Here is a 12,350-nt window from a genome sequence, read left to right as displayed (position 1 = left end):
GCTGCGACCCTTTAATGCAGTTCCTCATGTTGTGGTGACCCCAAACCATAAAATTATTTTCATCGCCACTTCCTAACTGTAATTCTGCCACCATTATGAATCATCATATAAATATCTATGTTTTACGATAGTCTTAGGCGGCCTGTGAAAGAGTCATTCGACCCACAGGTTGAGAACCACTGACTTAAAGGACCCTGGGCACTTCAGGCCCTAGGTTGCTAGTCACTCTATCTGCAAAGAGAATGACCCTGACTACATAAAATCCATGTTACATGCGTAGCAAGGAAGACTCTGGGACCCGTTATGTCTCTATCTACCTACGGCTTGTCTATCATGTAGGGCCACAGCAGGTTCTTCATAGCCAGCCAGACCAGAGCAGAAGGAAGGTGGGTTGGCAGGTGTCACAGATGATGGGACAGGAGAAGAGAATATGGAGCATCCAGGAGCCAGGCAGAAGTGATGGGAGAGGAGACTGCGGAGATGGGGAGAAATGAGGAGGCTGCACTGTAGGGAGCAGAGAGAAGAGGGTGCCGTGCAGAACAGGGATAAAGACCCTGCTCCCGCAGCACTGTGGAGGACGCCGTTGCTCTCAGGCCTCCCCTCCCTCTCCATCTCGCTCACTTTTCCTCTTCTTTTATTGTGTGGGGTGTTCACTTTAAGGCACCACAGCACGAGGCCCAGCTTTGGATTGAGTGGCTTCTGTTGTCTGGCAAAAGGGAAGCCATCAGCAATTGCAGTCTGAGACAAAATGCTGGGCATCTCCAAGAACTTGGGTTTCTTTCCTAAGTCCAAGAACTATGGATTCTTTCCTGAATGTTTTCTGACTCCATCACTGTGGTGGAGAAGGCAGCCCCTCCTCTGGGATGGAAAGTACCTCTGCTGGGCCCAGGGCCCATTCACCACGTGGCTGTTTCTCACACATTTCTTACCGGTACTGATTTGTCTGACCACCATTTTTGCTGACATTATTAATCTTGCCGTGTTCCCCACGGGACCTTGAGGCTTTCGCTATCAGTGCGGTAGAGCATCTGTCTTAGAGAAAGACCACTTCTGCCTTCGAGGTGATGGAGGTGATCACCGTGGTTTCCTCCAGCCCTGCGGGCGGGGGCTGCAGATCCATAGCAGAGCCGCTACTCGGTCATTTATCTACCAACAGCAAGAGCTCCAGAGGTTTATAAACACCCCCCAACACACACACAACTCAAAAAATGCCACGGGGCTGAGTGGGGTGACATGGGCCCAGAGAGATCAGCAGGCAGCTGTGGGGCTCCAAGTAAAGCTTCCTAGACATAACTCAGTGTCTACCTCCCACCTAGCCCCAAATCAAGTCGCTATACAAACCACCCCCAGGTTGATGAATGCCCTGTGTGGTCCTCAGAAGCCCCCCGGACCACCCTAATGCTTCAGTATAGCTGATCTCCCCCAGGGTCTACCTAACTAATTACACAATTCATCACAGACCCCACCCACATGGGGATGAATGCAGAGGCCGTGTCTTCACGTTTGTTTGGAATTCAAGGCCCCAGAGGGTCAGACACTCCCCCAGATCATATCACTTAACTCTTTCACCCATGAAGCTCAAGATATAACGAATGTTAAGATACTATGTCATGGTGAACCCAGCCAGGGTCAGGTCAGTTGGGGACATCAAAAGCAGATGGCAGAGCCCAGATTCTTCCCCTTCTCCACAAAGGAGGGGGAATGGGGATTGGTCTGTAGTGAGGGGCCTGCCCTTCCTAAAGAGGAAGTGCGAGATGGACCTGGAGTGATGGCCCAAGCAGCCAATTGCTTGCTGACCACTTTCCATGCTGCACATGGTAATGCATGCCTGTTGTTCAAGCTCTGCGGAGGCGGGGACAGGGGGCTCCCTACCTCCACCTACCTCCCCCTGCCTACCAGCCAGCTCCGTCAAATCAGTGAACCCTGGGTTCAATCTGAGACCCTGTCTCAATGAAATGAGGTAGAGAGTCACTAAGGAAGATATAGGACATCAGCCTCTGGCTTTTACATGTGAGAGATGCGCGCGCACACACACACACACACACACACACACACACACACACACACAGTCCCTACCAGAAGGCCCCTTGCTGTCAGGGACACTCTTGAGTCCTGACAGGGTCCTCCCCCCACCTACACCAGCCCTAAGACATCTGTGCTTGTTCCTCCCCTTCTGTACTCCTAGGTTACACCAGCTGTCAGTCAGCTAGGCCCACTGTGGAGCTCCTGTCTCAACTGAGACTTCCTATGCAAGATCCCATAGGTTCTGAAGACAGTGGCTCCAGTGACATCACAGGGTATTTCTTCCTCCTCCTCCTCCTCTTCCTCTTCCTCTTCTTTCTCCTCCTCTTCCTCTTCCTTCCTCTTTCTCCTCCTCATCCTCCTCCTCCTCTTCTTCTTCTTTCTCCTCCTCTTCCTCCTCCTCCTCTTCCTTCTTTTGAGACAGAATCTCACTACACAGCTCTGAATGATTTGGAACTCATTGTGTAGGCCAGGCTGGCCTTGAACTCCCAGAGATCTGCCAGCCTCTGTCCCAGAACGTGCCACCACACCCATCAGACACATTCTTTTAAAGGTGAATAGGTCAAGTTCATCAGCCACAAGGTGGAAATCAGGCTTCTGCTCTCATCCACCCTGAGTTCTAAGTGACTGTGAGCAGGTGGACAAGTCCTCTGACTGCTCTCGCATTGTGCCTCCACTCAGGGTAATGAGCCTTGGGCTGTCAGCAATGTGTGCACCCTGAGAAATTTTCAGAACAATGCTACACAATTTCTAGCATCACACATTTCTTTTTTGTTTTCTTTAAATAATTTTTGGTTGCTGTACAAAATAATTTCATTAAAACGGTGTCATGTAGTATCATTGTAGCTTGCTAATATGGAACCCCCACCACCCTTCCAGCTCCCTTCTCCTCCACCTTCTAGTGCCTTTCTTCCCCCCAGATAGTCTCTCTTCTGTTTTTATGTTGTGCGTGAGTGTGCATGGTGTGTGTGTTTGTGTGTGTGTGTGTGTGTGTGTGTGTGTGTGTGTAAGCCTGGTTTCCGTATATAGGAAACATAGTTGGTTACACCAAACATGTACATTCCATGACTAGTGAATCCTCCCTGATGGAGATAGAGATCGCTCACATTAGGCAGTTGGATGGTCTAGGCCAGGAGCATCCAAGGCCGTACCGACTACAACCTGACATGCGCAGAGACGGGATGGAGGCTCTGATTCTGGAGTGTCCGGGCTCTTACTGCTCACTTGGAGACAGTTCCACCTCAGGCCACCAGTAGCAGTCTTGTGTGCACAAAGACCAAAGCCATCTGAGTTTCCAGCCTGGTTTCTGCTGGCTGTGGTTTCAGCTGTTTGTGACTCTCTCTCCCCTCCTCACCTGCCAGAGTCACCACTGGGAACCACTGGTCTTTCTGTAGGTTGAACATGCTTGGGCAGAAGCCAAACCTGTTTGGAAGTGACACCGTTGTCTAGCCGAGGCTGCTGGCTGCTGTTTTTGCTGGAGATTGTGTTTTCTGATTTCTCACCCTGTGGTGTTTATATTTGGATGCAAATTCTCCAGGCTTGTTACGCTCTGTCTCCACATGCACACGCACACACACACACACACACACACACACACACACACACACACATGTATTCACACACAAATGTTCTATAGTTCATGTTTCATAGTTGATGATTGGGGGATGGGGTTGGGCGGTGGTGGCGCAAGCCTTTAATCCCAGCACTCGGGAGGCAGAGGCAGGTAAATCCCTGTGAGTTCAAGGCCAGCCTGGTCTACAAGAGCTAGTTCCAGGACAGCTAGGACTGTTACGCAGGGAAACCCTATCTCAAAAAACCAGAAGAAGAAGAAGAAGAAGAAGAAGAAGAAGAGGAAGAGGAAGAGGAAGAGGAAGAGGAAGAGGAAGAGGAAGAGGAAGAGGAAGAAGAGTAAGAAAGAAAATAGAAACAAACAAACAAACAAACTTGAAGGCATTATTAATTTGAATATTTGAATAACGGTAATAATCCAGGTACAGAGAAATCCCTGTCCATGATGGGACTTCCAAGTATTTCAGGTACATTGCTTTACTTCCTTCTCCTGCTAGCACCTACTGAAATTCCAACCCCAATAAACCCATCAAGGATATAGCAGGATTCCAAGAAGTCAGCTCTTGTGTTGATTTGAGCCAATAGGAGCTCCCCATGGCCCTGGCTACTTCCTCCACAAGCCCCCAAAAACATCTTTCCTAATGATGCAGCAGTTTGACTCATTCAAGAGCCATACACACAGCCCAGGAAGCCAGGAGCTATGCACCCAACCCAGCGATAAACACTGGGCAATTCTTATCTGGGCAATGGCACTCCCTAACATTGCCATGGCTCTTCCCTCTGCCATTTTATCCCTCATTGTCATAAGCAGAACTTTACATCTTGGCTGCTTTGGGTGAATGGATTCATGGAGTCATTGAATAGACCCAGAATGAATCCCTGACCAGTGGACCCAATCATCAGATTTGGGTCATTTTTAAAATGTAGTTTTTGGTATTCCTTGAGGAAGTTAAAATGTTCTGGGATCTCACCAGACCTTCCAAATGAAGAGACAGACAGACAGTCACAAGAATACTCCTCATCTGGCCCAGTTTGGAAACAGAAGGCCCCAGTAATCCCCTTAAAGGTCCCTGAGCAGTGGGGACACAGCGTGCCGGACATGGTGTTATTGTGAAGATCACACAAGGCATCAATCAATCTGTCTCTAAAGTTAAGCACCATCAAGCATTTTACAACTCCTTTTTTCCACATCCCTGTGCTGCAATAGAAATGACTCTCAGCCAGCACCTTCTGATGGGCTGCAGTCAGCCAGTGTGTGGACAGCTATTCAGAGGCAGAGAGCACATTTGCTCTGTTTGGTCCAGTGTGTGCTGTTGCTATGTGGAGTCCAGCACCAGCTAATAAAAATGGGACTCTGTGTTCTTATTCCGGTTACAAGGATAATACAAGAAATGAACCTTGTAATTAAAAAGACAAAGGCATGCATCTCCCCCTTATCCACACTCATGGAGAAACGCGATACTCAATGAGCAATGACAACACACACGCCCAGGGTGGTTCCCATCTTGGAAGTTTGTAAATATCTTTACAGGTGCTACATTAAAACCTCATGAGTTTTGTGTGTGTGTGTGTGTGTGTGTGTGTGTGTGTGTGTGAGAGAGAGAGAGAGAGAGAGAGAGAGAGAGAGAGAGAGAGACTTTACAAGGGAACCAAGTGGAACTACAGACCTGAGGGTCTCCAATATGCATCTCTGATGCTGGAGAAATCCCCAGAGGAGATGGATTCAGCTGGCTGCTCAGTTGAATTGCAAGCCGACTGGGGTGGGTTTCTCTGAGAAATTCTTCTCTAGGTGAGACTGGGTTCTGGGTGGAGACCTTGGCTAAGGCTGCTAACCTTGCCGCGACTTTGTTCTCCGTCTTTCCCGCCACCTTGGATGTTGACAGTTCTGTGGAAGCAAATCATCCTGCGCAACGGAGGCGTGCTCACCAATGCCTTGAACATCAGTTGCCTGTCTAAAGTCACCGACGGCTTCACACAGGGGCAGATCGTCAAAGTGATCAAAGAGGTCCTCACAGACCGCAGGGTCCGGCAGCAGTCACACAAGCCCCTCACGGCTGTCGAGTTCATCACCATGATGACCAGCATGAGCCCCGTGTACAAGGAGGAAGAAGAGAGTTTTAAGGTAACGCCCTGCTAGCCAAATCCTAGGCAAACTCTGATCACGTGACCTCCTCTCTCCCTCCAGTTGCCTGGGTTCCATGGATTCGAGTCCTGGCACATTCAGGGAAATTTGAAGCCCACCATTCTGAAATCACGACCTCTTTGAGGTTTTGGTCTTCTGAGTTTTCTTTGCACCTGGAAGATGGAGCACATGTCTCTGGCTCTCAGAGAGGCAGTGGTCTGTGATCTTAGAGAGTATCAGCAAACTGCGGGATTCAAAGCTGCTAATTCCTGAGCTGGGAATGTGGGGGCGGAGCTCAGAGGTACAGCACTTGTCTAGAGTGCACAAGACCCTGGGTTCGATCTCCATCCCTGCCTGCCGCAAACAAAATCTCAATCTCTCTCTCTCTCTCTCTCTCTCTCTCTCTCTCTCTCTCCCTCCCTCCTTCTCTTTCTCTCCCCCCCTTTTTTTTCATCCCCCTCTCTCTCATCCTTTATTCTGTTTTCACTTCACATTTCATATTATGGAACAAGTTTGAGGTAGGGAAAACTCTTGAACTATCAAACTGAAGCTATCTGGCCCCTGCCCTCACAAACTCCCTCTTTTCTCAGTCTCCTATATACACACAATATGAAACATGATCCAGCTTATCAAAATTCGGTTTGCTAGTGTTTGGGAGCATTCCAATGTGTTTGTGGGAGGTTTTAGATCCAGAGGAGGCCTAGAAAGCTCTCATCCCACATCCTTCTTTCTGTGAAGAACAAAGCTACCCAAAGACCATGCTCTCTCCATTCACGTAGCTGGGCTAAGACACAGTCAGGAGCCCTTGTCCCGGTGCCTAGACTGGCAGACATTCCTCAAAGACTGTTTTCTTTCCTTCAGCTCAGTTGCTCTCGACCTTTCTAATGGTGGACCCTTTAATATAGTTCCTCATGTTGTGGTAATTCCAAGCCATACAATTATTTAATCACTACTTCATAAATTTGGTACTGTTATGAACCATAATATAAGTGTCTGTGTTTTCTGATGGTCATAGAAGACGCCTGTGAAGGGGCCATTCATTCCCCAAAGGGGTCAAGACCCACAAGTTGAGAACCACCACTTTAGCTCAGTGTGAACAGAGGTGTGTCCTAGGTCAAGGGATGAGAACTACTGTGACAAAGAAGGTCACCACAGTGTCACTCTGTCACCAAAAGGAGGCTTCAGAGTTTCATTCAAGAGTCTCACCTCCAAGCGCCTGCTCAAAGTTCCACTCTAGAATGCACTACTTTTCTACCAAGCCTAAACTGCTTTTCCTTCCTACTTTGTCCCCAAGTGCTTCAGTGGGAAGTGAGAAACCATAAAAATAATGTCCCTTTGCTTCATGTCGAGAAGCCACTTATTAGTGAGTACATGTTGTATTTGTCTTTCTGGGTCTGGGTTACCTCACTCAATATGTTTTTCTTTCTAGATCCATCCATTTGCTTGCAAATTTCAAGATGTCATTATTTTTTACCATTGTGTAGTACTCCATTGTGCAAATGGACCACATTTTCCTTATCCATTCTTCAGTCGAGGGGCATTTAGGTTGTTTCCAGGTTCTGGTTATGACAAACAATGCTGCTATAAACATAGTTGAGCACATGTCCTTGTGGTATGATTGAGCATCCTTTGGGTATATACCCAAAAGTGGTATTGCTGGGTCTTGAGGTAGATTGTTTCCTAATTTTCTAAGAAATTGCCATACTGATATCTAAAGGGGCTGTACCAGATTGTACTCCCACCAGCAATGAAGGAGCATTCCTCAACCCCAGACAACCTAGGCAACAAAGAGGATCCTACGAGAGACATATGTAGATCTACACAGGAAGGAGAAAAAGACAAGATCTCCTGAGTAAATTGGAAGTGTGGGGGTCATGGGAGAGGGTAGGAGGAGGAAGAGATAGGAGTAGGTAAAATGTATAGCTCAATTTTAAAAAAAAAAAGAAAAGAATCTGTGTTCTTTAAAAGAGCCAAAAATAAAAGAAAAAAATAACTATGTCCCAGAGCTAGTGTCACCAGGGTGGTGAGCGTTTCCTGTAAAGACCCAGAGAGAGAGCTGGGCATAGTGGCACACACCTTAAATCCCAGTACTTAGGAGGCAGGGGCAGGCAGATCTCTGAGTCTGAGGCCAGCCTGATCTTCAGAGCGAGCTCCAGGACAGCCAGGGCTACACAGAGAAACGCCATCTAGAAAAAAAGAAAAGAAAGAAGGCAGAAAGGGAGGAAAAAGAAAAGACCCAGAAAGAATGTGGGACTTTGCCAGCCTTGCTGCCTGGGTCACCCGTGAATCTTAATGAGAGAACCTCTTACCCAGTGTGTACATAGATAATAATGGCTGTGTCCCAATACAACACTCTTTGCAAGACAGACAACAGACAGGATTTGGCCTATTGCTATGTTTTATGGACCCAGCTCTTGCAAAACTGAGAAAGAAAAAGAAAAAAACTCCAACTGCAGCCAGTTTGTTGAGTACTGGAGTTTTTTGTTCTGTCCTGTCAACTGCTTAACATCCTGATGCACTAACTGTATTGGTTAACAGATATTCTAAAAAGGGATAGAATCTTTTTTGAAATTCTGGGGCCTCCAGAGAGGTGCACAGTCCTACTGATGCCTTGGCATGAGACCATTTCCAGGACTGTGAGGTCCTAATGTGCTGTTTTTGAATACAGATTTGAGTAATTTGCCAAAACACCAGAGAAGAAAGGGAAGCAATACAAGAAACGGTGACTGTACAGTCACTCAGCCAAGAGCGGCAGAGCTATGATCCCTGGCTTACTTCAAGATCAAGTTCATTAGCAGGACTCTAAACCAAAGATGAAAGAACTCAGTACTGAAGTTCTAGAAGTGGGGCCAAGGCTAAGAGGAGGAGGAAAGGGTCTTTAGGGAACTCTCAGACAGGTACTAGCCTCTGAGATAATGCATTTAGCTGAGTCCTGGGAGCATAAGGTACACATGTGTGGGAACCTTGGTCCCAGGTAATGGCAAAATGGGTCCTGCATAGAATTGGGATGCTTTCGGGTCACAATCAGGAATTGTTCAATAAAAAAATGTTCCATATAATACTAAACACCTTGCCTGTACATTGTCCATCAAGAATTCATATATACACTACTCCAGGACACCAGAATCTCACTTGAAATGCTAACATGTTTTAAAAAGTTGCATGACCATTAAAACCCCTGAAATCATTATGAAAAGCAAGGAGAAAAAACATTCTATGTGGAAGTGCATCCAAGTCAAGGGACATCTGATTCCTACAAGAAACCCGACTCCTGATGGAAACAAGTTCATAATAAAAAGCATCCTTACCCAGAAGGAAATGACATGACATACCAGTACCAAATTGGGACCACTAAGAACTTATAGAACATTTTGAGGGACATTACATATTAAGTATGATCAAATTACAGAAAGTCAGAAACATTACAAGGGGAATACAATACACTTGAGAAAAAGAACCAAACAGGATATCTGATACCGAAAAAATTAACAAACATTAAAGTAAACATTCAATGAATGTGCTATTTGTTGGCTATCCATAGACACTAAACCTAGCCTGTGAGGGTCAGGGAACCATAGACCATTGATAGGAATGTGGAAATGAATATGAATGAGGAAAACATTGCAGAAAATATAGTGTTCATGTAACAAAAATTAATGAGAAAAGAGGCAATGACATTGAAAGAGGACAGGAGAGGTGTATATCAGAAGGCTTAGAGACAGCAAAGGGAAGAGACAAATGATGTAATTATATTACAATCTCAAAAATCATTAAAAATTTTAAAAAGAATGATATGACAAAATGCTTTGAATACATATAATTACATGTTCAAGAAAATAAGGAAAAATATGACTTCCATAGAAATGCACTTTTAAAACAAAAAAAATTAAATAAGAGATCATTATGTTTTAAAACCACAAAACAAACCTTCTATGCGAAAAAAATATAGTAGTTAATTAAATGGCAAAAACTAAGGCAAGCGTGAACTCTAGACTAGGTAAGGTCAAAGAGCGAATCACAGAACTGGAAAATGGACCTGGGGAGTTCCCCTACAGAGGATCACAGAAGAGCAAAACACGTAAAGTTATAAAACTAAAACGACAATCTACAACTTGAAAGGAATTAACCTTCAATTAACAGAATTCTCAGAAGAAAAGAACACAAGTCCAAAGTGAGACTGGCAGAGAGTTTTCCCAAATTAAAAGCATGAAGTATTAGATCAAAAGTAAACTCCAGGCAGACAGCCAGACAAATGGAGTGAGTCCATTTTATCAATTCTTAGAAGTCTAAGAATAAGATAACAAACTCCACTTAAAAGCTATCAGATCGCCCCCAAAGAAACAACATGTGCAATCAAACATCTCTTTGACAGCAGAAGATGCCAGAAAACAGTAACTTACATGTTCAGAGTGTTGAGGGAAAATGATCATCTAACTAATGTGTCTATCCAGCTAAACTAGCATCTAAGTGACAGGAGAAGACAAAGACAATTGAGACAGATGACTGAAATAGTGTCTCACTCACCAAGAGCAGCAGCAAGTGGGTCCGTATCATGTAACCAGAAGGAATTCACTTTTTGTACACTGTTCCTAAGGAAGTCCCCTCACATATGTCAAGGGGCTGCACAATTGTGAGCTGGGCTAGAGAGAGAAGCATTCAGGAGAGTGCTTACTGCTCTTCCAGAAGACCCTAGTTCTGTTCCCAGCATCCACATCAGGCAATAGACAGCTGCTATCGGTCCAGCTCCAGGGGATCTAGTGCCCTCTTCTGGATTCTCCAGGTACCTGCACACATGTGGACACATACACACTCGCGCGTGCATGTGCGCACACACACGTGTACACACACACACACACACACATCCACACACGAAAGAGAGAGAGGAGGCAAAGGAGGGAGAAAGAAAACTTTTTTAACTGAATTTTAAGAAAATGGATAAATAACATCCAGTATAATCATTTTCTGAAATTATCTGTAAGGTTGTTCATTGGAATATGTCTCAGGTTGTGAATAAAATATTATCAGTGCCATGTTTTGCACATCTCCCACAGAGGATGCTGAGTGGCCCCCTGTGGTCTTACATGTCTACCAATTGAGCTACTAATAGCTGACCACATGTGAGGTAATGACCGCATTACCAGGAAAGCCGCGTCCTCGGGGCAGTCTTAATTGGGCAGGGCTGTGTGGAGAGGTTGCTGTGTGGTTCTCTAGCACTGCTAACTACCTGAGGAAAAGTTTCAAGTCACAGAAACCCAAGTTAGAAATTCAACGAGACGTTTGTACTGAACACACGTCAAATGCCTAGTGTCTAACAGCCACTTACTGTCTCCTTCTTAGCAGATACATCTTGACCGCCAGGATTATCTCAGTATTTTCACGTCCAATCATTTCCGCAACATCTTCTCATTTCAGAACTGGTATGCCAAAACCCCTCTTGGGAAGAAACGAATGCTGTCACTAACGATCGGCGGCAACAAAGAAAAGGAGAAGGAAAAAGGAAAGAAGAAAGGGAAAAAGGGGAAAAAGAAGAAGTAACTTCTTCCTCAGGAGCCACCCTGAGCATCGTTGAGATGGTGGCGGCCCCAGCTCATCCGGGAGAGGCTCACCCCTGCCCACCCGGGGATGCCCAAGGAGAAGCTAAGATGCAAGCAGCCCTTCCCAGGCACTGCCCGCTAACCACTGGGCTTCTTCAGCCACCCTTTAGGAGTCTGGACACTAAGCGAGATGTCTTTTACAGCCATTTCTACTGCTTGCCACTGTTCCTTAACTCCTGCCAAGTCTGTCTATAATTTAAGTTTGCTTTCCACGTGACCCGCACTCTCCCCAGCTCACACACCTGTCATATTAGCTCCAAGATTACAACATGTTTCAGAGGTCTCTCCTGTGACGAGAGCACCGTCTTTGTGTTGTCAGTACTAGCTGTTTATTAACCCATATGCACTGTATATTTTATTGCACATATTTTAATAAATTAATTATTTGCTGTAGTAATAAATATCACATAATGAAATAAAGCTGTTGCCCTTGAACTGACTCAGTAATTGGATTGTCAGAGCTGAGCAAGGTCTTCACTGCGGGGTCTGTCCCATGTAGGTGAGGCTCAGGAAGTACGGCGCCCCCTCTGATGTTTGGACCACAGCACTGAGACGGCTGGTTCCTAGACATCTGACCTCTGTAGACCAAAGACTAGGCAGAAACCACAACATAAAATTGGGGTAAGTAATGAAAAGATGGTTAAGAGAGTGTGTTGTGTTTGCGGAAGTCCTGGGTTAGGTTCCCAGCACCCATATGGCAAAGCTCACAACTGTCTGTAACCCCAACTCCAGGGAATCCAACACCTTCTCTGACCTCTGAGGGCACCCGTGCTAACGTATATATACCTACACAGGAGCAGATGCATACACATAATTTAAAAAAATAAATCCTTTTTAAAAATAAAATAGGGTAAGTGCAAATAAAATGACACCCAAATGGAGAACTTTAAGGAAATAAATAAAAATATTTGAGATGTCTGAGATGGGGTGATGTCATTTCAGTGCTAAGGATACCTCATCTAACAGTTTTGGATACAGCAGAGTCGCTACATCTCCCAGTAACAAGCCAGGCCGGATAACCAAGTACTCCAGGACCCAGCAGC

At 45.6% G+C, this 12,350-nt stretch overlaps 1 protein-coding gene across 1 annotated transcript in view; it reads left to right on the top strand.

The window, feature by feature from the left end:
* Drc11 (dynein regulatory complex subunit 11) overlaps positions 1-11,742 on the top strand; it is a 116,014-nt gene extending 104,272 nt beyond the window's left edge. Inside the window, exons 18-19 of the mRNA XM_048441795.3 lie at positions 5,475-5,713; positions 11,126-11,742. Coding sequence (XP_048297752.1) covers positions 5,475-5,713; positions 11,126-11,248 — 362 coding nt within the window. The 3' untranslated portion in view covers positions 11,249-11,742. The remainder of the gene's footprint in view (positions 1-5,474; positions 5,714-11,125) is intronic.
* Positions 11,743-12,350: the final 608 nt, after the last annotated feature.

Source organism: Myodes glareolus, chromosome 1 (assembly GCF_982192425.1).
Source record: "Myodes glareolus chromosome 1, mMyoGla1.1, whole genome shotgun sequence".
Taxonomy (NCBI): Eukaryota; Metazoa; Chordata; class Mammalia; order Rodentia; family Cricetidae; genus Myodes; species Myodes glareolus.
This window is presented reverse-complemented; position numbering and strand designations above follow the sequence as displayed.